Source organism: Tripterygium wilfordii, chromosome 20, assembly GCF_013401445.1.
Source record: "Tripterygium wilfordii isolate XIE 37 chromosome 20, ASM1340144v1, whole genome shotgun sequence".
NCBI lineage: Eukaryota > Viridiplantae > Streptophyta > Magnoliopsida > Celastrales > Celastraceae > Tripterygium > Tripterygium wilfordii.
The window spans coordinates 2,217,942-2,244,827 of record NC_052251.1 but is presented as its reverse complement, the minus strand read 5'-3'; the positions used below and the strand labels follow the sequence as shown (position 1 = coordinate 2,244,827).

The 26,886-nt window shown below is 35.3% G+C and overlaps 3 protein-coding genes and 2 pseudogenes across 3 annotated transcripts; 2 read left to right on the top strand and 3 right to left on the bottom strand.

Moving 5' to 3' along the window:
• Window positions 1-1,929: 1,929 nt before the first annotated feature.
• Window positions 1,930-7,890, top strand: LOC119986673 (agamous-like MADS-box protein AGL19). Its single transcript, XM_038831327.1, has 8 exons — window positions 1,930-2,289; window positions 2,385-2,574; window positions 6,237-6,324; window positions 6,552-6,613; window positions 6,723-6,822; window positions 7,052-7,093; window positions 7,438-7,479; window positions 7,581-7,890. The coding sequence occupies exons 2-8, from the start codon at window positions 2,393-2,395 to the stop codon at window positions 7,695-7,697; spliced, it is 633 nt and encodes a 210-aa protein (XP_038687255.1). The 5' UTR covers window positions 1,930-2,289; window positions 2,385-2,392; the 3' UTR covers window positions 7,698-7,890.
• Window positions 7,891-8,715: 825 nt separating this feature from the next.
• Window positions 8,716-10,351, top strand: LOC119986752 (annotated as a pseudogene).
• A 591-nt stretch (window positions 10,352-10,942) lies between these two features.
• LOC119986751 lies at window positions 10,943-14,759 on the bottom strand (annotated as a pseudogene).
• A 190-nt stretch (window positions 14,760-14,949) lies between these two features.
• LOC119986810 (expansin-A18) lies at window positions 14,950-16,019 on the bottom strand. The gene is made up of 2 exons (XM_038831507.1): window positions 15,848-16,019; window positions 14,950-15,578 (listed from the first exon to the last, which is right to left on the bottom strand). The coding sequence occupies exons 1-2, from the start codon at window positions 16,017-16,019 to the stop codon at window positions 14,950-14,952; spliced, it is 801 nt and encodes a 266-aa protein (XP_038687435.1).
• A 644-nt stretch (window positions 16,020-16,663) lies between these two features.
• LOC119987380 (PGR5-like protein 1B, chloroplastic) lies at window positions 16,664-21,726 on the bottom strand. Its single transcript, XM_038832270.1, has 11 exons — window positions 21,393-21,726; window positions 21,000-21,115; window positions 20,760-20,856; window positions 20,569-20,669; window positions 19,623-19,679; window positions 19,392-19,468; window positions 18,757-18,808; window positions 17,740-17,850; window positions 17,554-17,651; window positions 17,360-17,435; window positions 16,664-16,985 (listed from the first exon to the last, which is right to left on the bottom strand). The coding sequence occupies exons 1-10, from the start codon at window positions 21,586-21,588 to the stop codon at window positions 17,366-17,368; spliced, it is 975 nt and encodes a 324-aa protein (XP_038688198.1). The 5' UTR covers window positions 21,589-21,726; the 3' UTR covers window positions 16,664-16,985; window positions 17,360-17,365.
• Window positions 21,727-26,886: the final 5,160 nt, after the last annotated feature.

Sequence of the window (26,886 nt, the reverse complement as noted above, 5' to 3'; positions counted from 1 at the left end):
TACATATGCATAATCCAATCGATTGTCAACCGAGCCTGCTCTCGTTGGTCGTCACTGAATACCCTTAGCTAGGACATTGAATAAATGACATAAAGTAGATTTAAAATCTGAAAAAAGATATATTTTTAAATTTAAAAACTTAGGTCAGCTAGAGAGCGTTCTATCACAATATCAAAAACAGAATCCATGGATTTGGAATTTGAAATGTAGGAGAGTTACGCGTGGGATATGAAGTAGACAAAAGTGGTGGAGGTTACATGAACTCGTTGGTTGCCACAAGCTTTTGTCTGTGGTCCATCACTAAGCTAACATTATTAATTACTTCTTTAATTCCTATCTTATCATCTTTTCTATTTTTAGTAACTCATCTATCTTTATTACAATAAAAATTATGTAACTTTATATATATATACACCTAAAATAAGCAAATAGTAGGTAACTTTATTAGAATAAATATTGTCGATATACAATATGTTCTTAACTCCAATGTGGCTTTCACTTTCAGGACAACGAGTGGTTATAACTAATGCCGCATATGACTAAAAAAGTAGGGGTCATATTATACAAGGGTCTTCCGTCACAGACCAATTGGAGATCGTTTGGTGTGGCGATCTCTTATTATTTAGGGGCGGAGTCAGAATTTTAAACGAAAAGGGAGAAAAAAAATCTCGTGACTTTTATTTTGTAATCTCATGACCTTTACTTTGAAGTGCTGAAAATACTAATTTTATAGTCATTGTGAAAATATAAAGAATCAACATCAGACGAATCAATCTCTTGATGAGATAATAGGATTTTTTTTTACTTTCTCGATGTAATAAATATAGACATAATTCAAAAAATTTGATATACTTTTGCATAATTATGAGCTGGATTAATTGCACGGATTGGTCCCGTAAAAGTGTAGAGAATAATAGTGCCATTGTGATTGATTCATTGTTATTTACAACAGAAACAAATAATCATATCGAATCGAATTCTAGTACACTACAACATTTCAAAAAAATAATTTAAAGGGCAATTGATCCTTAGTACGACATTGCCTCCGCCCCTGCAATTAGGATTGTCCAAAATTATCGATCATAACTGAATTGATCGATAATTGACTTGATCGATCAATTATTTTCAAAAAAAAAAAATTTTTTTTTTAAAGAATCGATCGAAAAATCTTTTGATAACCAAAAACCAACAATAACTGATTAATCAATTAAATTTATTTTAAAAATCGAAAAAAATCAATCGTAACCAATTCTTTTCACCCATAGTTCACCTTGCAGTCACATCAAAGATAAGTTGACAATACAAAAAAAAAATATAAATATAAAAGAAGAAAAGGAGAGAGAATAATATAATATCGAAAAACTCTGCGTCTTTGTGACGCCTCCTCCATCTCACTGACAGTGACACAGCCTCCACAACCACCCGAAAGGCCGAAACTGGGAAAATAAAACAAAAAAACTCAGGCCAAACGCACCAAAAAAGGACAGCCACGTGACTCTGATGCGTTGTTATCACTTGATTGGTTCAGTTCCTGATATAATTGTACGGAAAAACATGGGCGTGTTTTCTAACCATCGTACGGACATAAGAAGATTTTTTCCTAGAATGTCCCGTGAGTGCTCTGTAATTTTTACATGCAAAGTTGCAACGCAACGTTTCGTTTTAGGGTTTGTGATTTTTTTCCCAACTGTCCGAGTGGAACTGGCAACCGACAGGAATGTTCGCTGTTTGGGCCCTCGCTCACTTCTCTGCTTCTCCATTGGATACCGGAGAGATGAGAGATGTCAGTCTAAAACACCACGTGTCAACATCTAATAGAGTTGCATATACCTTTTGTGCCTCCTCATCACATGGTAAAGTAATAATGGGAATCACTCACATTATGTATTCTCTGGGTTTTTTTTAAGGAGGTGCCTGTGGTTTTTTTTTTTCTTCCTCAAATTACCAAAAAAAGAAAGAGATTAGGTTCTTCACTTCTTCTATGTCACCTTTCTATTTTTTTTTAATTATTTATAAAGCTTTAATCCTCTAATCCTAGGGTTGTAGTCTCACTTTGTAGCTGCAAGTCTGCAACCTTTCTAGGGTTTCTATATCATCTCTTTTTTGGGTCTGATCTGAAATTGAAATCTACCCACTCTCATAGGCTTCTGTGCTCTACAAGACCCTTCATTTCCCTTCTCCATTTTCCAAATTTGTATACAAATAAGTCATTCTCTTTCTATTTTTGGAAACCCCAACTGGGTTCTTGTTACCATATTTATATATATATATATATCTGGAATAAACTAGGTTAGTACTATTAATCCCATATCATAAAATCTGTTGTTTAATTCGGTTTTGGTTTGTGGGTTTAGATTGATTGTGTTGTGGGTGTGGTTGTGTAGGTGGAAATATGGTTAGGGGGAAAACCCAGATGAAGAGAATAGAGAATGCAACAAGCAGGCAAGTGACTTTTTCAAAGAGAAGAAATGGACTGCTTAAGAAGGCATTTGAGCTATCTGTGCTGTGTGAGGCTGAAGTTGCACTTATCATCTTCTCTGCAAGAGGGAGGCTCTTTGAGTTCTCTAGCTCCAGGTGTGTTTTTTTTTCTTTTTTTTTTTTCATTCCCCAAAAATGTTTATTTTTTGTTTGTGATCACAGATCTTGATTAACTTGAGGCTTATATATATATATATATATTGCTAGCTAACTTGATATATATGTATGTGTTAAATCTATTCAAATATATATGAAGTACTAAGTACTGGTAACCAAAGTCAGCCTTTATGAGGTGTCTTAATAGGGTCTGATCCATCCTGTACATCTTGTTCTCTCTTTTTTGGGTAGAATCAAATCTTACTTGCTGATTTGGTGGCAGCGTTTTTGTTGCTGTTTTGTATCTTCAATTGCCTGGTCTTTCTTAGTAATTTTCACCTTCAAGTATATGTCCTTTGATTCCAAAAATGTTATGGTGAATGATCCTGATGTGAGAGAGAGTGAGACTCCATGAATCATATATCTTCACATGGCCATCTGAAAAGGTTTTATAATATCATGTACTAATTGTACTTCTAGGGTTTATGTGCCCCACCCACCTTCAATTTGGACAGAAAAATTGGGAACCCATAGAATGGTCTCTATACATCAAACATGCATGAATACTTTTAAGGTCAAGATTAATTGAGTGAACACACTCACATACACACACACACACATGTATATGAAGGAATGAAACAGATTATTTGGTTTATGTTCCTAAATATTGCTTGACAAAACTTTGATGAATGAAGAGAAAAAGAAAAGATGCTTGAGAAGTGAGGTGTGTTGGGGGAAGTGGAGCTAGGCCTTTGGTAAAGAGGACATTGTGCTTTGTACAATATTTAAGTTATGAAAAGAGCTGAACCTTGTTATGTCCAATGAAAGGATTCTGCTGCTAGTAAGTAAGTATTGGTGCAGCTAGTCTTGTTTGGTGAGCATATAAATGTAAGATAATGAGTCATTATTGTTGTTGGCTGAGATTGTGATCAACTTGACCTCGATTACTTTTAACCCAAGCGGGAGGTCGTGAGTTCAAGTCCCATGAATGTTTCTTTTATCGCAATTTACGGATTTCAGGGTCTTCTATATGATCCGGGATTTACTAGCCAGTTGTTCGATTGACAGCTGGGTGAGTTCCACTTTCTTATGACCCTTTTTTAGCCCTAGGAATATTCTTTGAGTCCTACTCTGCAGTAATAACTTCGGGAACCCTATATATATTAGAAATTGAATCATATCAAATTATTTTTTGAAAGTTTGAGGAGAGGGGAAAGAATATTGATGCAGCAACGTTGAAGTTTATAACAAAATCTTCATCATTATTAAAGCCTTTATCCCAAAAATTTAGAATTGTTTACATGAGTTTATGAGAACATCAACGAAAATCCACCATGTATATTCATTTTCTCCTTTCATAAGACAAAGTTATCTTCAACAAAAAAAAGAAAAACAACCCTTCCACAACCCCTTGGGTGTAGGCTACGCCATCCATTCCTTTCAAACGAAACTGGTGACTGAGAATGTGAGAGTACAGAAAGGAACATAAGGAAGGAGAAGATGCCGAGGAGCGGGGTTGCGGGTTCTTTCCCTTTTGCGAATCCTTTTGCATACTACCATTTGTTGGAAACCGATAGGGGAGTAGGACTGGATTCATACAATATGGACAATTTGATGTCCAACTCCAGTAGGGAAATCAGTATTGTACGGATCTTTGTCTTTCATCTTTTAACAAAGTTGTAAGTCTCGTGTTCGTCTTTCATGTTCATCTTTTAACCAAGTTTCGTCTTTGTCTTTCATCTTTTAACAAAGTTTCATCAATTTTATTGTTTTACCAAACTAAAAATATGTTTTAGTATCTCATTTCAATGAAATTGGATCTCAAAAGGGTCAATCCCATATTCTGTACCATTATTCCATTGTTTTCAAAAACAATAAAATTTCTTCATGAATGCATAAAACACTCTAATTCATAATATAAACTTCAATTTCATTGTTTTACCCAACTAGAAATTTGTTTTAATATCTCATTTCAATGAAATTGAACCTCAATCCATCATTTTTTTGAAATCATAGTCCAAAAGTCATTGTTTTTAATCCAGAATCCATTGTTTTTAATAACACAGTCCAGAATTCATTTTTTTTCATTCATATATTTTTTTTTTTTTGAAAACACAATTCAAAGTTCATTGCTTTTAGTTCAGGAGCTGTCATTTTTGTGAAAGCACATTGAGAATTCATCGTTTTTTGTCCCGAATCCATAATTTTTGAAATTGAAAACAATGGAATTAAGAAGACCAGGTAAAAGCTATCGACAATGAATCGTGTTGGAAATAACTTTATGCGCTGATTCTGAATATGTAATTAAGTTTTTCTAAATCATTCATGTATTTTGTGTAATATTTTTAATTTAATTTCTTTTTGTTTCTTTTTTTTGTGTGTATAGAAGTGGAGTTTAGATCATATTGAAGATGAATAATGAAGATTAGGAGTCAAAATTCTAAATACTTAATGAAGATCATGCTAGTCTTTACTCTTTTCTTCTTTTCTTTTTCATTTTTTTTAATTTTTTATAAAGAGGTGATGATTAGGTTAAAATGAAAGGTCACACTGTTTGGACATAAGTCATATATGTCCGTAGAATACGAGGAACCATACAATCTTTTGAGAAATCTATAGCCATGCATGCAATGAGGTCTAGAGACGTATTCACACCTGATTTGAATAATGAGTGGGTTACCCACTTACCCTCTCTTCTTTGTCTCTAACATCGGATATGCAGGTCTTATGACTATTAGGTTTCTTTTTATGTTTTGGCTGTCTCTATTTCACTATATACTATATAGTATATACAGGCTCCCTTTGTACTATGCCATTACTTCCCAATAGATCAATCAATATTATAATTTTCTATTTCAAAATATTTTGTAGGGGATTGAGACAATGCAATATGCCTTCTATCTAGCAAAGTTGGTGTCTAACGCATCCATTTGTACATCAAAAAGAATCTCATAAAGTCCTCCACAGATTGTTTAGCTATATATGGTCTTAAGTAACCTAATTTACGGGGCATTTCGTTGGCATTTAGGAGGTGAAATGAGAGTGGGATGAGGATGAGGGTGGAGAATCACTCATTATTTTGTTTGGTTGAATTTTGAGAGGGTGGAAACTCAAACTCATTCATCTTCTATTCTCCCTTGTGGAGAATGCGTTTTAATATGCAAAATACTATTCTGCCTTATTATACAAATTAATGACATCCCGAATAATATGAAAATTGTGCATTTAGAATTCTTATACTTACACTTACACTTTCACTTCTCCTCATACTCATTCTTTATATCCTACCAAACATGGTGATGCTTATCTCACGCTCACGCTCACGTTCACGTTCAGGTTCATACTCATTCCATTATGAACCAAATGGCAAATGCCCGGGTATGGCAAGAGTTTGAATCAAAATACAATAATAAGATGTTTTGTGTTTTATATAACAAATTAAACTTACATTTCTAATCTTTTGAACTTAATGTAGTTTTGCGCTCTTGTAACTTGGTTTCTTTTGATAGTGTTGATCAGGTAAATAGTTATTCCATTGTTCAGACTATATATATCTTGCTGAAAAATAAATTGTGTGTGCTCGTACCAACTGATCAGTTGCATTATTGAATGAGTACATATTTCTATATGCCCTTACGTTGTGGTGTTCGGAGATTTCTCAGTATGAACAAGACGATAGAACGTTATCAGAAGAGAGTCAAAGACACCGAAAACAGTAACAAACCACAAGGAGGACAAGAAAATAAGCAGGTAATAATGCATCAATCTGCAATCATTTTTCATTATAAACTAAGCATAATGAATAACTTGACTTGAACTCTTTTCCCTTTCCAGTTTGGCTGTTTAATTCAATGATGGGATGATTAATTAAGCATAATTTTATAGTTACTGTTTTGCTGCATGGAATTCTAAATTTCAATCAAATCTTTTGTTTTGTTTTTAGCCTTATTTTTTTAATAATTTGCTTTTCCATGCAGTTTGTGAAGGAAGATGAATTTAGCATGGGAAAGAAGATTGAGAATCTCGAAGCTTCTAAACGGTTTAAATATATATAGCTTATATATATACACACACTAATTCAAGTAAAAATCTTTCCCTTTTGTGTTGTGGATGTGGTAAATTCTAACATAGAATTTGAATGTTCGTAGAAAATTATTGGGAGATGGACTAGAACCATGCTCAATCCAGGAACTGCAACAGTTGGAGAACCAGTTGGACCGAAGCTTAACCAGAATTAGGGCAAGAAAGGTACTGTCTCCAAACATCCACATTTTTTTTTTTGTTTCTTAAAAGATTTAGAACCAGCTTTTTGCCCTTTTTTTTTGTTTATTTTTCACATGCTTATATTTTTATTAGAAAAGTGATAAAAACAAAGCAAAAATTGGCATTATTGATCATATGAAAAATATTATGACTTTTTAGTTAAATTATTTAGTTATTACTCTAACACACTTTATATTAATTTATATTTGCTCAGAATCAGTTGATAAGAGAGCATATCCAAAAGCTCAAGGAACAGGTATAAATTTCTGTCTATTGCACGATGAGTAGTGATAGGGATCCCAAAAATTAGTATCTCAAGTATCCTAAATATGTTGTGTCACACAATTTGTAAGGAGCTCACACAAATTCACTCATTACTTGACAATCATATTCGGGACATTTGGGATACCAAAACTTTAGGATTCCTATCATTTTTGTTGCATCATGATGATACCGTACTTGGTAGGAGGGTTTGCTGGAGTTAGGGAGGGGAGGGCTCGGGAAAGTTCAATCCTCTCCTCCTCAACTCCCACAATCCTCCTACCAAATTTCCGAGTCTTTAATTTATTGTGTTTGTTTTTTTTTTTCCTGATAATTTAGGCAAGAACCCTAGTAGAAGAAAATTTAAGATTGCGAAAGGAGGTACGTATAATTTTCCTTTCTTAATAGTCAAATTAATTTCGTCAAGATTAGCTTAATTATAAATGAGGTTAGTGAACAAATTAAGTGATTTGTGTGTACAGTATGGAATGCCAGCAGTGGATGTGTCAATAAGAGCAAGAGAGATAGCAGACAGAGAAAGCATGGAAGTGGAAACTGAGTTATTCATTGGACTACCAGAGACTCGATTTCTCCATTAACCCCATAAAATTAAGCTAATAAGCTTCCCTGTTGAATAACATATTTTGCTGCATTGCATTGCTTTGCTTTCAGACTTTTTAATTTTCTTTCTTGGTTTGTTTTTGGTCTTGTAATATAAATGTAAAGATGAGAGAGAATAAATCATGTGAAGGAACATATAATATATTAAATAAACAAGAATAACCAAATCAATTTATTGGCTTGATTTTTGTGTAATAGAAGTGAGACCCAATATTAATTTTAGTGTAAAATGTGTGCGCGCAAGCTCTGTGACCCACCTAAGAGCAAACATATGAGCATGACATTTGTCATGTCTACATTCATGCCACAACAAAAATGAGGCCGACATATTGACATCGTTGGAGCATATAAATTTTTAATGGCCCATTAGAATATCACTTTTTGAAACTCATTCCCCAACAAATAGCAACCACTGTGATTGCTACCAATACCATTGCATGTTCTACACAATTTCACTTAGGGTCCATGCCCCCAATGCTAACAAGCTAGGTCCGCCCTATGTCTACATCTGTGTTCATAATCAATTAGTATCTCACCTATCATATAAATTAATGGTTAATATGAGAATAAGAAATTGAGTACTGCAGCATTGCTCGCATAAATCAAAAGCAAGACCTCAAGTCTCCAACACTTGCTTCGCATAGTAATTTAATATGTAGCAGTACCCAACTCGAGTAGAGATGACGTAAGTCTATGCAATATCAAATTCAATGGTGTTAGACGAGCTATCGAGTGACGATGTGGCTAAGTCTCTTCTCTCACATTGTTCATGAAAAATATAAAATATAGAATATAATATACCAAAATAGTATCAACTATGAACTAGTGTTGAGTCTATAAGAGGATAAAAAATAGAAAAAAAAACATGCGAAATAGCATTGGTTTATCAAAAGCGGACAAAATGCTAGTAGTGCGAAAAGACATGCTCCTTTACGGTTATAAGGCGCTTGCCCTCTTTTGGGGGTCCACATGAGTTGGAGTTTCAAGCCTCTCAAGACAGCACAAACAGGGATGGGCACTCTCCCTTCTGCTGCTCCTTCAAAGCTTAAAACCTCTCTATTTCAACAACACAGGTCTTTCATTTCCTGTAGAAGGAAACCCTGGAAAAGAAACCAGTCTATTGTTCTTGTAAGAGTCCTAATCCTTTTTTTTTTTGGTTTTGAAAAAAAAATTTTTGGAAGAAACTAAGGAAATGATTTGTGGGTTTTGATGATGATCAGGTTGCGAGGCTGTTCGGGCCAGCCATATTAGAAGCATCAAAGTTGAAGGTTTTGTTTTTAGAAGCTCATGAGAAGCACCACCCAGGGAAACTGCAAAGGATATATACACTTACACATAGTGATATTACTGCTAAGCTCACTCTGGAAATCTCAGAGACCATCAACAATTCTCAGGTATTATTTGTACACAACACCCAGATGCCAGATCTTGTTCTTTAAGCATGTTTTCATATGGAAGCAGAGACGGGGAGAGGGAGAGAGAGAGAACAGAGGGAAACCAGAGGGAAACAGGGGTTACTTGGATCCACTTCAAAAATTAAAACATACATTTTATGGGTTATTATTCATTTGCAGTTGCAGGGGTGGTACAAAAAATTATACAGAGATGAAGTGGTGGCAGAGTGGAAGAAAGTGAAGGGAAAGATGTCTCTCCTTGTTCATTGCCACATACAGGGGTGGAGCCAGGAATTGATTATGGGGTGGGCTGACGCATTTTGGTTTGTTCAGAAAATTTTTGCGAGGGTTCGGGACAACGCCCCTGAAATTTTTTTTTTTAGGGTATTTTACAACAATACAACTTATTAAAATGATATTATGGATAAAATTCATCTCAATATTTGGTATCATAAAGTAACCCAATAGTTTAACATAAATACATATTAAAATTGATGAAAATTAATTAAAGGACACGTAAGATACAACTATAACACGTAAGTATTGTTATGTATTATTGTTTAATATAAATAATAATAGAATGACAGTTACTATTGTTATGTATCATTCATTATTATTAGGTAATAAAGCATCAGTCTAAAGATACAAACATATATATATATATATATACACTTACTAGAAAATACACATAAAAGATATATACAAACATATATGTATATATATATATAGTGTATATATAAGTATATATGTGTATATATATAGTAATGTATATATGTAGTATATATATGTATATATATGTTGTAGGATATATATATATATATATATATGGTATTGGAGTGTGGGGTTTGGGGTGTATTCCCCCCTCCCTCCGCCCCTGGCCACATAAGTGGAGATCATTTCTTGTTAGATCTCTGTGCTAGGCTTTTGTTCATGGAGATGGAAATTTGTTCAACAACTACCCAGAATTGGAGGAAGCTTCGGTTTGGGTTTATTTTCATTCCAACAGTCCAGAATTCAACAGAGTAGAGTGCTGGGGGTCTACTTAAGGATGCTGCATCCCCTTCTAGGTCTGGTGGGTCAGAGGAGGAGGAGGAGGAGAGGGAGTTAACTACATCAAGTCAGTCAGAATTGCCCGAACCATGTGGAGAGGATTGCCAGTGCTGTTTTCGTCCAATGAGCTTGATCCCACGGTCACAGAAGCCTCCCCTTGACAATGAAATTTAGTCGTGGGCCATAAGTGTACCTAAATGTATAAATAGCATTTTGTAAACGTGATTCTCTTTTTCTTTAGGACAAGCTATAAATTTGTCCCCACAAGTCAAATTCTATACTGATGAGAAATGAGCAAGACAAGATATCACCTCAAACCACAATAACAGACAATAATAACCAACCGGAAAAATTTAAGTGGCTCGGCCAAGACAAGCCTATGTTCACGGGGTTGCGAAAATATTTCTCTACTCACATAAAATCTCATTCTTGTTCACCCAAGAATTGACCTCACGACAGATATTAAAAGTACTGACCGCGTCACCTGTCGGGACAGCAGGGGAGCCTGTCCGGACAACTCCCGCAGTGGATCGATCGACTTGTCTAGTCGCTCGATCAACTCGCTGCAGTTCCACGAGCGGCAGCTTCAGGAAGGACAATCTGCGAGCTTCCAACAGTGGCTCTCCGGACAGGAACTCCAGGTGTCCAGACAGCAACTACTGGAATTAAAGTTATACCTAATGTGCCATGTGATTTGGGAGAAAGATACAGGTAAAAGAATTATAACTAGCATGGGAAATTGGTTAGGTGGAAAATAAGGATCACAGGACAACAAAACATTGGAGCAATTGACTTATTTACACAAATCCTCTTCACATAATAAGGAAATCTTGCTACAAAAATATTCTCTTAAATATACAACTTGGAGAAGCATTTGTGAAATACCTGACAACTAATCACTCCTCTTTATCGTTAAATGGAACCAAACTAGCATTAAAAAAATGGAGCCAAACTAGCTATATCACGGTGAAACTAACCAGTAAGGTAAAGATTGTCAGTTAATATCTTTCACCATTTAACAAATTGCTTACCGGAGATTTTGGGGAAGGGAATACATTCCAAAATCTAAGGGTTTCGTCTCCCGCTCCTGTTACAATAGTCTGAAAGAAATAATACAACATTAATTCATGAGGAGAACAATAGGTTGAACAAGTGTTATCACTTTAAAGTAGCATGAAATGATGATTTCTATGAATGGTTGATGAAATAGCTGTCCATCTGGTGAGATGGCCAGATAAATCACTCTGTATGTATGGCCTGTAAGAGTTGCGAGCTACATTAATAGAAAAGATATTAGTAAGAAAAGCTACTGAAAAGATAAATACCGAGTAACTCACAAAAAGAGAAAAATATTTAAAAAAAAAAAGTCACAAAAAATGACTTTTGTACCTTTGACATTGAAGGATATCTCTAAACAATAATCTGGTTCTGTGAGTATCCATGGGTGCTTATCAGTTCATTGACGTTCTTAGACCAGACAAGATTGCATACCTGCCAAATGAAAAGATGATATAATAGAACTTTTCTGATATATTTTAATATTTCTGGGGTTTTATCCAATAGGCAATAGAGTTGGGCATATTTAGTGTTTCTATTCCATATGACACCATCAACATGGGAAAATATATTATGCACGTAAACAGAATCTGTAAAAAAAAAAAAAAAAAAAAAAAAAAAAAAAAAACTGATGACAGAACTTGGGAGCCAACTTATTAATCACTTCAGTTTTATAAGGTGATGAAGGCTACAATGAGAAACATTTTATTGAATCAAAAACTTATTGTATCCAGGATCAATCATAAGATATTCAATACCAACTATAAATATCCTATTTAATGTCTCCAACTTCTTCCATCTCCTTCAAAGAGTGAAAAAGCCAATTCTTGTTCTCATTATCTTATATGACAGAATGAAAGTTCTCTCATCAGTAAGAAAAAGGAATTAAGAAGCAAGAAGATTACCTGACTACCAGTGTCCATGCAACTCAAGTGCCTGTCATCTGTCTGCAGTGCTTCCTCCAGATGTAAGAAGTCCGTGAAGATGGGGAGACCAGGGGCGGAGGTCGGGGGGGGGGGGGGGGGCTGCACTGGGCTGTAGCCCCCCCAGATTTAAAAAAAAAAAAATACACTTATTCACATATTAGTTATACTGATGTAATAATACACATACACTTTTACTTACTTGTATTAGTTATATTGAAGTTTCTACATATATATAATACTGAGAATTGAAGAAGCCCATCTTAGAGACCCATTCCTCTATTCAATAGCTCAAGGCCTAATCTTATTGTGGCCTAATACAAAGAATTGAACGAGAACTTGCGGAGAAAGTCAACTTAGATTCAGTAATAGATGATTTCTATTCCTTGAAGTCTCGTCGGGCACAACTTCAATAGATATTATGTTATATTGTTTATGCTCTTTTGTTTCATGAACTTCAATATGTATAATGAATTTATATTGACGTTTTGGGTTCTTTTATGCCATCAAAATATCAAGATAATGTATTTTAAATAGGTGTAATATTGTAAAGAATCCTCAAAAAAATTCCGGCCCCCTAACATGAATTCCTGGCTCCGCCCTTGGGGGAGACCATGCAATTTCTTTTACTGCTGCTGTGTGCTCATAGTATTTCAACAGAGGCTGGGTTGAATGCTGATTCCAAACAAAAAGCTACACAAGCAATACAGATATCATCACTTATCACCACAGGGATGAACAATTACGATAGAACAAACGAAAGTAAGAGACCAACAATAGGTATAAAAGGAAAATTTTAAATTACATACTCTGTTATCATTCCTGCCTGATGCTAACTCATGGTTATCGTAAGACCACTTCAGTCCACATACCTAGATCACATTCCACAACATGAATTAAGCCCAGAACAGTTGATAAACATAGTTTGTCGTGTAAATAAAAAAAGTAATGAATGCATGGGATAAATTGTAATGAATAGCAAAACACAACATACAATGGACAAACCAGAAAAGAATCTATCTCATTTCCATTTGTGTTGTGTGATAAAAACAGCATGTTTCACAACATAGGAAAAATACATTTAAAGAAACAAAATAAGGCTTCAAAGTTAAATATTGAAAATACTGATTTTGAGAAACCCAGCTGACTCGAAAAGATTCACAAGTTTCCAACCTCTGATTTGTGCCCAGAGAGTCTACTGACAAAATCATCCTGAGTACGTATATCTCGTTGAAGAATGCTTCTGTCTCGGCTTCCAGAAGACAACACAGTGGAACTCCAGGCCAAGGCTCCAACCTGTAATTGGTTCCCCTCCATGGTTCTTACTCTTGTACAGTGTGATGCATCCCATATCTACAAGGAAATAATCAAGAAGCAATAGAAAATGGGGATACTTCAGTAAATATTATCAATTCTTTATATTTTAGTGCATTGAAACTGTGGTTTTTTGGCAAGTGCATTATATTTCTCCAGTGGATCTTCTTGGTTCTTCATGAATTTCCCTTTCCATTCAAAAAAGAAATGTATATCATCTGCTACCTTATATTGCCTTTAATGATGCCACCAAGTGTCTACTAACAAATATAAATATAAGCATCAGGCGCATAGTTCAAATTAGATAATACCAAAGTAGAAAGCAAAGAAAAAAAAAAACTACAGCTGAAAAGACAGAATAAAATACAGATGCACATAAAATTTGGGAACAAAAAAATCATCTCCAACCTGAACTTTTCCATTGTTAGTTCCAATAGCAACATGAGTGAGCCCAACCCACTGAACACACACTATCATCGATTCCTAAATCACACAACTTTGTCACCTGCAATATTTGAAAATCAATACTCAGTCAGCAAAGACTCGATAAAGTTCAACTCCTATCGATGCGCAAATACAAAAATCCTGACGATTCCCACAACTTACCTTACTGCTGCAAGCATTCCACAAATGCACACAGTTTCCCAGCCCCACAGCCAACGCATTATGCAAGGACCAGTCTACTAGATTTAAATAGAAATCATCTTGCAATGCAAGAGCATCCAAGACCTAAGTTTCCAAAAACAAGTTATTACTGAAATTAAAAAAAACAATCACATTACCAAATAAACAAATTGAACCCAGATCACCCAGAAGCAAGACCAAACCTTGTAAGGTGACCTAGGGTCCTTCCTCGGAGCCTTAACCAGGCTATGGATGACCCCGGGCCCAACCTCCTCATTGAACACAAACGGATGGCCGCCCCATAAGCGCCAGAGGAGGGATCATCCTTCCCCTATTGCGGAGGATGATGATGAGACGGTGATATGTTAAATAGGGCAAAATTAGAGCCTGATCTAAACCTGTCAGAGTAGATTGAGCGGGACGGGGACACTTGGTGATTGGCATTGATCATGCGTTGGACGTGGCGGGAAGGTGTTAGTGTCTGGCGACCGAGTGTCTAATCTTTTACAGAAAGGCTCTACTCTTCCATGGGACTTTCTTTCTTACATTGATGGATCAACATTTTTTTGGGTTCGACACAATTCATTGGATCCGTGTGTGGCTGTTGGACTGAGACCTTCTCGGTTTCCATAACAAAAAATATAGTAAAAAAATGGGTCACTCCTAATTACTCACTGAGGTAATTATATAAGCCTCAGGCGCTCAGCTTTCTTTACATTAGAGCAACAAAAAAGTTAAATCTTTAGGGAAATAAGGACCACATGAAAACCAAGAAAAGTTCTTCCAAGAACAAAAGAAAAACATGGATAGGACCAAAAAAAAAAAACAGAAAAGAAGAAAATTATCGAGTACTGGTATACTTGATTTCTTCAACTGAAGTTGACATATGCTTTGTATGTCAATCCTACACCCCAATTTGCAGGGGCAACATTATAAGCAACAATAGTCTGCTTGGTTGTGTAAGAAGTCAGTTTGAAAGAAAGAGTTTGGCCTCCAAGACTAGCAAATGCCTGGTAAGAAGCTCCCCAATTATGGCTCATACTGATCCACCCTGTTTTGCTTCCTTTCACCCACATATTGGCTATGTCTCCACCACCTCCAACATTCATCACATACACCAACAACCAGTATCCATTTCCTTGGAATGAGAATTGTAGCCCGCCCAACGCTTTGCAGGGGACCCTGCGATACATGATGGGTACAATGCCAGCCTTCCATTGAGCAATCTTCATGAATGCAGGCTTGGACATGTCGAAATGGACTCGAGGCGGGTTGCACCAGCCACCTGCATTTGAGTCCTGTGACCAATTTGGTGGGCAAAGGTTGGTTGCAGTCACTGTGGTGAATGGCACTGTTGGGTAGCATGCTTCTGATTGCACACACTTTATCTGGTAACAAGTCCCACAAGCGTATCCATTGTTGAACAATGTTGTGCTCAAAGCAGCTGTGTCTGTGCCATAACCATTAGTAAACAAATTCCCATATCCACAAGCTCCTCCTGCAAAATAAAATCACCAAAAACAAGAACAAGGTTTACTTTAATACAAGGCCTTCATTTGGGGTAAGTTAATTTGTTGGGTTGGCATGCACAACAAAGGGGACTCAACACTCTACGGCTAGTCTAGTACAACTTTCATTTGGGGCAACAAATTGCGGAAGCTAATGTTAAGATTAGTTACTTTGTCGTTCAATCCAATAAAATGAACTGGGTTGAGACATTTCACATCATTTATACATATTCTAACTGGGTCTATTGGTTCCACATACCCATAGTTTCGGAGGCAGTCTCGTCGCCGTAAAATGTGGCGTGGGCCAGTTGCCATGGGCTTGGCCTGAATGCTGGAGGTCCATAAGATTGAGCCATTGATTTGCTGATAATGGTGAATGCTAATGCAATCAAGGGAAAGCTAGAACTCCATGAAGTATGAAAAGAAGGCATTTTGCTTTGATAGAAGAATATTGTAGGGATGGATGTCCATTGACTTGTACTTGTTGGGTTACATAGTGTCCAAAAAACAGAGCATACCCTCAAATAATACCTACGTGACCCTCACAATGATGGTGATGACTCAACTCTTCAAGTCAAGTTAGAAGTTAACGTGCCTGCAGGTTTTATTTGAGGCCTTCACAATTCCATATATAATTAAATAAACATTAGATTAGGAACCAAAGCAATACTTAGTATGGAAAAGTTAGTCGGTTTGTAATTTTGGGTTTTTTTTTTCTAAGGGTTGACTCAATGTATATTCCTTTTATGGTAGGTAGATCAATCAAAATACATTGTATAATCCAGAGAGCAAAAACAAGTAAGTCCACGAAGAGGATAATGTATTCCAACAAGACTCAAAATCATTTCCGCAACCTGAAAGGTGCCCTTCATTGTCTGTGTCAAGACTTAAGTCTCACATCGGTTTGACGTAACTTAGCTGAGTAGGTATAAGCAAATCTCAACTCCTCACACATTAACAAGGTAGTTTCTGGGCTCAAGTACCGTTAAGAGAAATATCTGCACAACTTACCAATCGTATATTTCTATCTCCACTTCAAGATTTTGGTGTTCAAGGAGACAACTAATGCAAACAATGATAAAAAGAAAGGCTATTTGATTCACTCGAGACCATAGTACAACACACGAAAATTAGGCGAAATTCTATATCATAAGGTTGGTTGTTTTGACAATTTTCGCAGCAGTTTTGTGCACTACTATTTGCTTTCTTGTGGACAGGCCTGTTACAGGCATTTACATACTTACAATATTGACAGAACAATGAGGCAAAACAGTGTACATCTCAAAAATGTCACTCCAATTCACAACCGATGATTCCGCGTTACATAAACATCCTTCACCACTGACTGCTAAGATTTAGCAACAATTGGAGCGCAGACCCCTTAAAATGAATGCATCCTGCATTTAGGAGAAATAGCTAAGTAAATCACTGCCTAATGATACTATCCAATCCAAGATTAGGTAGAAATGCAATCAAATGTTTCCTGAACTATTGTTAATTTTTGCGAAAATGTGACAAATGACAAGACTAGTGAGATTCTATCTTCAGATGATATGAGATTACTCTCAATGATATCAATTGTAAGCAGACGGGATCCAGTCATTACAATTTTTGGAATAGATCTTTTTTGTTTTCTTGATAAGTGATGGGGTTATATCCTTTACTTTTTGAAAGAGGGGGGAATTGAACCTTGCATCTTCGGCAATTGTAAGGAGAAATTTTCGGTATGGATATCAAAGAAAAAAGAGGATTTGTATGATAGGCAGAGTACCTCCAATCAAGCTTCACTTCCCTCTGGCAATGTAATCAACCTCGTTGATGAATCATACACCAACTCAGTTCCACAACTGAAACAAAATATAAACTACAATTAATATATATATATATATATATATATATATATATATAAAAGAAACAGGGCATAATCGAGGTGGGAGGCAAATGGCTTTGAACAAATTAACTTACTTTGAGCATTTAAGGTTATTGGTGGAGCCTCCATTGGAGACTGATAGTATGGTCCCGAAGAAGGAGACATTTTCAGTACCACAGTTTGGACAAGGGCCCTAGAAAAAACAGTTAAAAATATTACAGTTGTGGACAATTTTATGTGTTTGTTTTACATAATCTCATAAATAAGCACATCAGAGATACCTTCAAGATTAAAAACTCTTTCACGATTAATTTCGTAAGCAATTGAGCTAACCAAAATATGGCAGGCACAGCAGCAAACCACGTGAAAATGAAACTGAAAGGCTCTGGGAGCTGCATGTCAACAATTCATTGGAACAATGTAAAGATGAACTGAAGAAAATATAATTAAGAATTTCACAAACAAGGGAAATAGATTGTTTGAACAGTCCTATGTAAACTATCAATGTTTTCTTTTATGTCAAAATTTGAGATTTTTCTGAAATTGCTTAGCATGTGGCCTAGTGGTAGAGTTGCAAGAGTGTAACCTAGAGGTCACATGTTTAATTCCTAGAAACAGTCTTTACACATATTATGTGGGGCTAAGGTTTGCGTACATCCTACTTTTCCCCGACTCACCCATTGCAGAAGCCTTGTGCACGAGAGTTGTCTACCCTTTTTTTTTTTACTTAGAAATTAATTTAGGAAGTTATGTTTTTAGTCAGTTGAGTTTTCCAGAAATCGGTTTCCCATTTCACCAACCCAGAATGTTTCAGTCGTATGTTTCAAATTTTCAAGGAGAAATCGTCTAAACCTTTTGTAAGTTCTTATAAGCACTAAACATAGTTGTCATGCGTTCACTTTTTGCTGTTATACTTATTTAGCATAAGATAGACAAGCAAGGGCTAGAATAGAGAATAATGGATTCTCTATTGATCTAAGAATGACTTTACTTGGCGTGAGATGATCATACAATGGATCTCTCTCTCTCAACCTAGTTTTGAAAATACAAGAACAAAGAACTCAGTTCACAAAGCCTGTGTGATTCTGCACTAAGGGGGCGAGAAACTGTATCAGGACTAGAACCAAAAGAATCTTGGCATTACTAATTGGAAGTATGAATAAATACAGTCCCTAGACTGAAACCATTGAGGAAGGGCAAAAGAATTTGGGAAAGCCGTCGTTTATTAAGAAAACCATCCAATTATGTTATCATATGTAAAGCTAAAAACAAGACAAAGGACAACAATTAAAATTTACCTCCAAAAGATATGTGATCTCAAATCCAGTTAGATCATCCAGGAAGAAAAACCTGGAACGTACAAAGAAGTTAAAAATATAGCAATGAGCAAATGACTTGGCAAATTGGTGAAGATTTGAAGTAACAGCACCAAACAGTTCTCATATACAATAGACTGGTCGCATTGAACTTACAAAATATCACTTTATATAGCAGGAAATAACTTCTTTGAGGTAATGAGGTTTGAAGCAATATTAGCAGTTATTTACCTAATAATAGGGTTAACATGTTCCTTCTGTAGTTTTTAAAAACTAGTAACAGTAACCACAGCACAGAAAACAGTAGGTAATATAAAGGTAAAAATAAAACTACAAGAGAAAAAAGAATTTCAGTATTAGAAAATACTAGTTCCTGTAATAATGTTAAGATCAGATTTACGAAAATCTTCAATTATTATGTGTACGAGTAAAGTGAAGATAGTGCAGGGGCTCTAGCAACCCAAAACTCCATCGCTATCACAGAATATAGTGGGGCTGGTTAGCATTAAACAATATTTCCATTAATGGTCATTGTAAAGTGATTTATTTCATATCTATAGCCGTGCAACAAAGAAGGCAAAAAGAGGAAGAAAGCAAGAAAGGAAGTATAAACTTACAGTCCAAGAGCAACAACAGTTGCTGGAACATTCAACAGTAACATCTTAAAATAGTCAACATACAGGTCGCTGTACACCTATCAAGAGAAAATAATCATCACTGTTAATGAATGCGTTTCGGTGACCCCCCCGGGAAGAAAAAGAAATTGGTATCCAACCACGAATTAACGGTTGAATTTCTGTGCTAAATTCACAATGAATAAGATTGACAGTTTGAGAGGCAGCAAACACCTTTCTACTACGAAGACTGCACCGTGGACCCTCAGCGACAATTTCACTCCCTCCCGTCTGCAAAAAACAGCAAAAGAACAATTATCTTAATTAGCATTTAAAGGGATAATAAAAAAGGTAGAAAACACAACAACAGTTCAGTTTCTATTGATGCTGCCTAAACTTTGTAAAGAAAAAGAAAAGTACTGTTTAAAATGATTGATTATGCAATTTTTATTGTGTCAACCACTGCTAAACAAGCATTTATGCACTTGCTCAGGTTGGTCCATTTCTATTATTTCCCATACAGAAATACACACAATTCCAATTGCAATCCAGATCGTATTAAGCTACTGGTTCCCTATTATACAGGATAATATATTTTGGAATACTAATAGATGGACCATGTACATATGGCACACTACAACTATGCCTTTCTTGATCTAATTAACAACAGACACCTTGTATATCTTACATTGTTCGACTACAAATCAATTTTGCTTTCATTCATGTCAATGACCATCTGAACAACATATCAAGGTGGCCACACACTAATAGAAACTGCAGTCCAGATCATATCAGGCTATGCAGTTCCCTATTTGTTCATGAAAATATATAACATAAGTATTCACGTGGATCTGCATCTTTGCCCTTCCATGTTTACTAATAAGTAATTACCAATTGCTTACCATGTTTTCTTAATTGGCCTAATAGGAAATCAAGATTACTTTCATTGACAAGTGAGTAATAACCATACTCATGGAATATCATTGATAAGGAATACCAATATAGAAAAATAAGACGCATCCATGATATCAGTAAGAAATTAAGAAATAAATCAAAAATCTCTCTTGGTATTATGTCCAACACGTGAATTCCTTTGTCTAGCTGAGAGGTGAAAATTATTTGATCTAATTCTTTATCTTTTCAGAAGTAACCATCATAAAATAGGAAACAGAAGTAAAACCTTTAGCCTCATCTTCAACTTATCATAGTCTCCATCTGACATGATTGGGTTCCCTGCTACATAAGCCATTGAAGCCTCCAAAAACTTCTGTTCATCAGAACCTGCATCACAATGTAGAATAAGAAGTTTGTAAACAAGCTTAATAATCGGTCAAAGGCTGATGTCAATACTATATAGTTGACGGTTCGTACTTAGCATAACAACACTGCTTCCTTCCCACATTAGTTCTTCCTTAAGATTATCAAATTCTTCATTTGACATTATAGCTTTTCCCTCATAATAGAATGCCTGTAGAAGAAAACAGACTGAAGCTTCATATGTCATGCATAGGTAAATTTTAACACAGAATTTCTTTCTCAAGTCTAACAACAAGCATCATGTCCCACAGTTTCAAAAGACCAAAAGAAATGAAAAGAAAAAATAATTCATACTTGTAGTGCTTGAAGAAATTCTTGCTCCATTTCACCCAGTGATTTCTTATCTTTCTTGTCTATGCTACAATATGGTAGGATTTTGCTGTCAACATTCTCATCTTCTTCAACCTTCCCTGCAAAAAAGACTAGAGTCTGCTCAGGATTCCTTTTGGACAAAAATAAACCCAAGAATAATTGATGGTTAAAAAGAGAGGAAAACTTGAATCAATGTCCCCCGAACGAGCCTATAAGGTACAACTGCAATTAACATAAACAAATTTGCCAGTTTTTAAACGAATTCTACATTGATTCGCATTTCCCTTCCTCTAACTCTCACGACTTGAAGTCTAACAGCAAACACTAAAACAAATCCAGAGAACTACATCATAGCTGTTGATGGATTATCCCAACCTTGTTGATCAGCAGTAGCCTTGATGGGAAGTACAAACATTCTTCGACGAAGACAAAATTGTCTTCCATTCAAATGCCTCGCTTGAACCCTAGATGATGAAGAAGAAGACGAAGAAGAGACACAAAACAAGGGTTTTTGAATAGGAGCACTAAATAAACGAATAGATGACATAGCGAAGGCCAATTTGTGAGCCATTAAACTGACTCCTCTAGCTCAATTGATGATGATGTGAGAAATTCTGCTCAGTTTGGTTTCAGCATTGCAGGAGAAAATTCTGGGGCTTTATTTTCTTTTGTTTGTTTGGAGGGAAAGAAAGTTGTACACAGAACGGATAAGGTGATGAAAAAGTGTGTGGAGGGAGATGTTAACGGCATTTTGTGACAAGATATCAAAATGTTGGCTCTGTTAGTGTGTAAGCCTTAGGGTGCGTTTGGTATGAGGGTAAGAATTTGGGGGCATAATTTATTATCCATGTAAATGTTATAAGGGTAATAATAATTATGGAGAATAAGTGTTACCCTTATTTGGTAAAGAACGGTAAAATTTACCCAAGTATTCATTACTCTTGTTTGTTACGACTATACATTACTAGTGTAATACCATTAACCTTGTTTGTTATTATTGTAATGAACCAAACTAGAAAAAAGTGAGATTATGTTTTTTATTGTTACGACTATCATGTGCCAAAATTTTAAAAATATAGATACATATGCATATATATACACACAGCCAGACATATATATATATAATAACAATTGTTAACAATTTCAACAAAATAATCTGATAACATTCAAATCCATGACAAAGACGTAACACAAAAGTAGGGGTCATCATTTGGCCATCGGGCCTAGGTCCGAGCTCGGCCCTGCCCGACCCCTTGGGCGGGCATGGGCTCCATTTTTTGGGTCAGCCCAACCCGAAGCCAGACACCTCAGACCAATTTTGGCTCAGCCCGAGCCCGACCCAAGCCCGACATTATTTATTTTTATATATATATAATATGTATATATTTATATTTATATTTATATTTATATAAAATATGTATGTATATATATAATACACACATACACAGACAGTGCATGCACTGTCTGTGTATATGTATATATGTATGTGTATTATATATATATATATGTATATATATACACAGATAGTGCATATGTATATATATATATGTGTGTGTATATATGTGTGTGTCTGTGTATATGTGTATATATATATATATGTATATGTATATGTATATACATATATATAATATATAATATATATGTGTATATATATAATATATAATATATATGTGTATATATAACTTATAGGCTTTTATAATTTTTTATTTAAAGGGGTAATAGGTTGGAGTAAAACTTCTTATTACTTTTTATTACCCAGGTCCCCCACTACCACTAGTAAACTTTATGTGTAAAAAATAAGCTCAATTACTAAAATTTATTACAGGAGTAAAAGTTATACTGACATAACAAACACAAGTAAACTTAAAATTTAATTACCCTTGTAACCATTACACCCCATTACCCTTGTACCAAACGCACCATTAAGGTTAGGGGGGACAAAACTTTATGGGGTCTAGATGATTGAATTTATATGATCCGAATTAAATTAAGTTTGGATATAAGTTATATGTTAAAAATCAGGGACTAAACATGTTTTAAAATCGGATCCGAGTCCAAACACATAAATTTTGTCCGAGTTATTTGTCCAGACCCTAACTCGGATTAGGTTATTGTCCAGATTTAAATCAATTCGGGTTTGATCAAATAAGTACGTTCTAAATCTAATTCGGATTAGATTCCGGGCATATAAACATTTCGTAAACTCGTGATTTTGTCCGACTCGGAAGCAACTCTGAATTGATTTTTTCCACCCCTACTTAAGGTTATGAAATCTGCCATGTCATCAAACACGTGGATGGTGATAATATCGTTTTATTATTTTTATTGGTGAGAAAATCTTGGAAAGTCTTTATAAGTTGACACGTGCATGTCTCTGTTGATGACCTCGTGCTGCAGATGGCCTGTCACGTGGAGCTGTGGGTCCCCTAATACATTGAGGTTGACTCACACATGGCCGGGACATTTCATGGGCTTGCTAGAATAAATAATGGGTCACATATCAGGCCTAGGATCTGCATATCAAGTCCAATACATAACTGGGCCTAAACTAATGGGAAGAGGATTGGGCCAGGCCTTAGTGACACTATTTTCCTTTCATTTTGTCAAGTTTTTGGGGCAGAGGTTTTTTTTAGGTAAACATGAAAACTTTTTGCCACTACCTACCATTTCTGAGTGTAAATTGAATAAACTCATGAACCTACACAATAACCAGAAAACCACGCGCAAGTGAGACGTTGGTTGAATGGTAATCACATTGTATGTAAGGGATTACCCATTTATTAGGTCATGGATTCGAATCCTACCCCTTTCCCAAACCCATGTTTAGAAAAAGAAAAAAGAAAGAAAGAATACCACGCATGCTAGGTAGGTGCGTGGTTATTTTATGTACAAGTTCGGGGAGGAATCAAACCCGTCCAAACATAACAGACTCTCTTGGTCTCTCCTAACCGGTTAGATTAGGAGCAGATTTCTATTACCGTACTATGTAATGTAATTATGTTGATTATTTGATAAAAATTAGATCTATTACAATTATGATCTCATAATTTATAGGAAAAAAACAATTACAGATTTAATCAATAATATGAATCAATAATAATCTAATCTAATGCATAAATGTATTACTGAAGTTAAGAGAAATTTTAGAGGAATTCTATGATGCCACGTAATCATAATTATAGCCTTGTGAGAAGACGTGTAGGCATTTTTAGTTTTTGTGAAGTTAATAATATTAAATTTGTTTTTTTCTAGACTATGTAGTTGTCTAAAGTATTTGGACGATTTCGACTATTTGGATGGCGAGATTCGTTTGTTTTCTACGCTCTCTCCCGGCTGTTGTTTTTGGAGAAGAGGGAATGCCAATCGAGGGGAAGCCGGGGTCTGCTGTAAATGTATTTTCATCGCTTAATAATTTTTCATAAATTTTAAAAAAATCATAATTGTATTTTGATAGGGATGACGAGTTCAACGGTATATTTTTTGTTTCAAACAAAAATCAAATTCATGTCAAAACAGATATTGAATGTTTCATGTTTATGTTCAACGGTCTAAAATTTTAATTTCCTTTTGATGTTCAATTTGATTTTTTGTTTGAAACAAAAAAATATTATTAAACTCGTAATCACAATCAAAATATAATCGTTATTTTTTTGAAATTTATAAAAATTGTATCAATGTGTGATGCATTTATAGTGGGGTTTGTTGTAAAAAATTTACAACAGAACCCAGCCACTCGCCAATTGAGCGGCCTCGAGGTTGGTGTTGCCGAGGATGCATGTGGATGTGGATTTAGTTGTGCACACCTGCCTAGCTTAGCAATCGATTAGTGCTCTTTTCGTCGACGTGTTGCTTCGTAGACATCAATAATAGCATTGCCATTTCTCTCTCTTTGGTTGCTCCCTCTCCCCCATCACAGAGCCCGAAGAAACAATAAGGGAGAATGTCTCGGTTTGCATTCACAATTGTGACAGGGAATTGGGGATGTATTTTATCACATTCGTTTGATGTATTTTGCTACTTTTCCGATATGATGGCGCAAGGAAGGAGGAGGAAGAAGAAGAAGGAGGGAGGGTATTTTAATAAATTGATAGGCTTTATCATTTTTTTTTAAAATTTTTTTAGATTGCTTTTATTGAAATACAACTTTTAGCTATAGCACACATTTAATATTTTCTCAATGTCTACATTCCTCACGTTACGATACAGGTGAGATGGATGAGCAAAATATACTCTTCATTCTCAGCATGCAGATAGTTTAATAACTGTTTGAATTTTAAGACACTTCCATATATGGTATTAGAATGTGATATTGGTCCTAAAAAATTACATTTGAACTCTATAAGGATCATGTCTGGCTTCAACTTTGTCTAACTGAATTAAGCGTATTTTTCCTTCTTTCTATTTTTTTATGGATATATTCTATCTAATTCCTTTACAGCATTACTCAACAGGATTAAATGAAAATTTATGGGTGTTGCATATATTAAGTAGAGGATTTGATATTCATGATGTAAAAGTATATGGTCAGGTATAATCTCCTTTTGAAGTAATATCTTTTTTGTCAATAGTGTATTATTGAAAATCTTTCAAACTGGGTTTGTGTAATATTAATAAAAAAAATAACTCATGATTCTTCAATAAACAATGTTCTTCTATTCTCTTATGGAATGAAATTGCAATCTCAGCCTGGTTCTTTAGTTTTGGTGTTTTAGATGTTTGACTTTTTTTTTTTTTTTTTAAGAGTTGTGTTCTTATCCACTTTAACCTGGCACAATTACTAACAGTGTTTTCATTTTTTAATTTCGTTTTCTTTTTAGGTTGATAGCTATTTTGAGGATGCAATTTAAAAAGGTACCGTAGTTGTCGTGGTTTTAGGATGGTGTTGTCGTCGTTTCAGGGTGATGGTCATACAATTAGGTAATAAACAAACAATTACATACCACACGAAACGCGGGCATACAATTAGCTACTTGTAATTACTATGGTCCAAATTGCAATAAAATTACTAATACCAATGTAAAATTAATTACCTCCAATCATGGGCGCCGGAAGCACATAGTGACAAGGGTGGGTAATTTTTTATAAATCTAGTCTATAATCTCTGTTATGTTCAATAAGTAATACACAAAGTTTCTTCACAACACCGTCTCCTATGAAGATGAAATCTGGTTATGAAGACGAAATGTGGAGGAGAGAAGCACAATAGGAGGTGCTGCAAGTTTGTCCCTACTGGAGAGGTAAAAAATAGTGCTGAATAAAGTACATTATAGTGTACTTTGTTTACAACATACATACAATATTTTGCAGGAGCTTGGACATACAATATTTTGCAGGCTGGTCCAACCGTCCAAGCTCTGCACCAGCAGTTGGTAGCTTTTCTGGAGTGGAAAATGGGTCAAGGGACAAGGGAAAAGAGAGAGTCTCTGCAAGACAAAGAGACAAGGAAAAAAGGACTCTGCTAATTGGTGGACGTGCCAAGAGGACCAGATATGCAGCAATGTTGCATCAAAGTCAAGAGTCCAACAACAAAGGATGATCCATTGAAACATGAAGAATCAATTACTGCCATGAAAATACTGTTTAACAATGACTAGATTTGTACTTGCTCAAATGTAGGGTACATCTTGTGAACAAATTTGTTTCTTTCATGGCTTATTTTGGACCCGCTCAAATGTAGGGTGAATGGTTGTGAATAATATAATGTTATGGATCCTACGTTTGAGCAACGGATTAGGGTATCAACAATATATATTGCAAGATTGACCTAAAAAAATAAGAGTATCAAAGTTTGACAACCTTAATGATGATCATAGATATTTCAATAATGAAAAGCATTTTTCAACACCCCAACTCTTGTAGAACTTTCTGT

Excerpts from the sequence above, each read along its gene's own strand:
- LOC119987380 (XM_038832270.1), bottom strand. The coding sequence starts at position 21,588 with ATGGCTCACAAATTGGCCTTCGCTATGTCATCTATTCGTTTATTTAGT. Across the intron at positions 19,680-20,568 it reads AGTTGAAGATGAGGCTAAAG|ACGGGAGGGAGTGAAATTGT; the intron begins GTTTTACTTCTG and ends TGTTTTTTGCAG. Across the intron at positions 17,652-17,739 it reads AAGAGTTTTTAATCTTGAAG|GGCCCTTGTCCAAACTGTGG; the intron begins GTATCTCTGATG and ends TGTTTTTTCTAG.
- LOC119986810 (XM_038831507.1), bottom strand. The coding sequence starts at position 16,019 with ATGCCTTCTTTTCATACTTCATGGAGTTCTAGCTTTCCCTTGATTGCA. Across the intron at positions 15,579-15,847 it reads GACTGCCTCCGAAACTATGG|GAGGAGCTTGTGGATATGGG; the intron begins GTATGTGGAACC and ends TTTATTTTGCAG.
- LOC119986673 (XM_038831327.1), top strand. The coding sequence starts at position 2,393 with ATGGTTAGGGGGAAAACCCAGATGAAGAGAATAGAGAATGCAACAAGC. Across the intron at positions 6,325-6,551 it reads GAGGACAAGAAAATAAGCAG|TTTGTGAAGGAAGATGAATT; the intron begins GTAATAATGCAT and ends TTTTCCATGCAG. Across the intron at positions 7,094-7,437 it reads TCCAAAAGCTCAAGGAACAG|GCAAGAACCCTAGTAGAAGA; the intron begins GTATAAATTTCT and ends CTGATAATTTAG.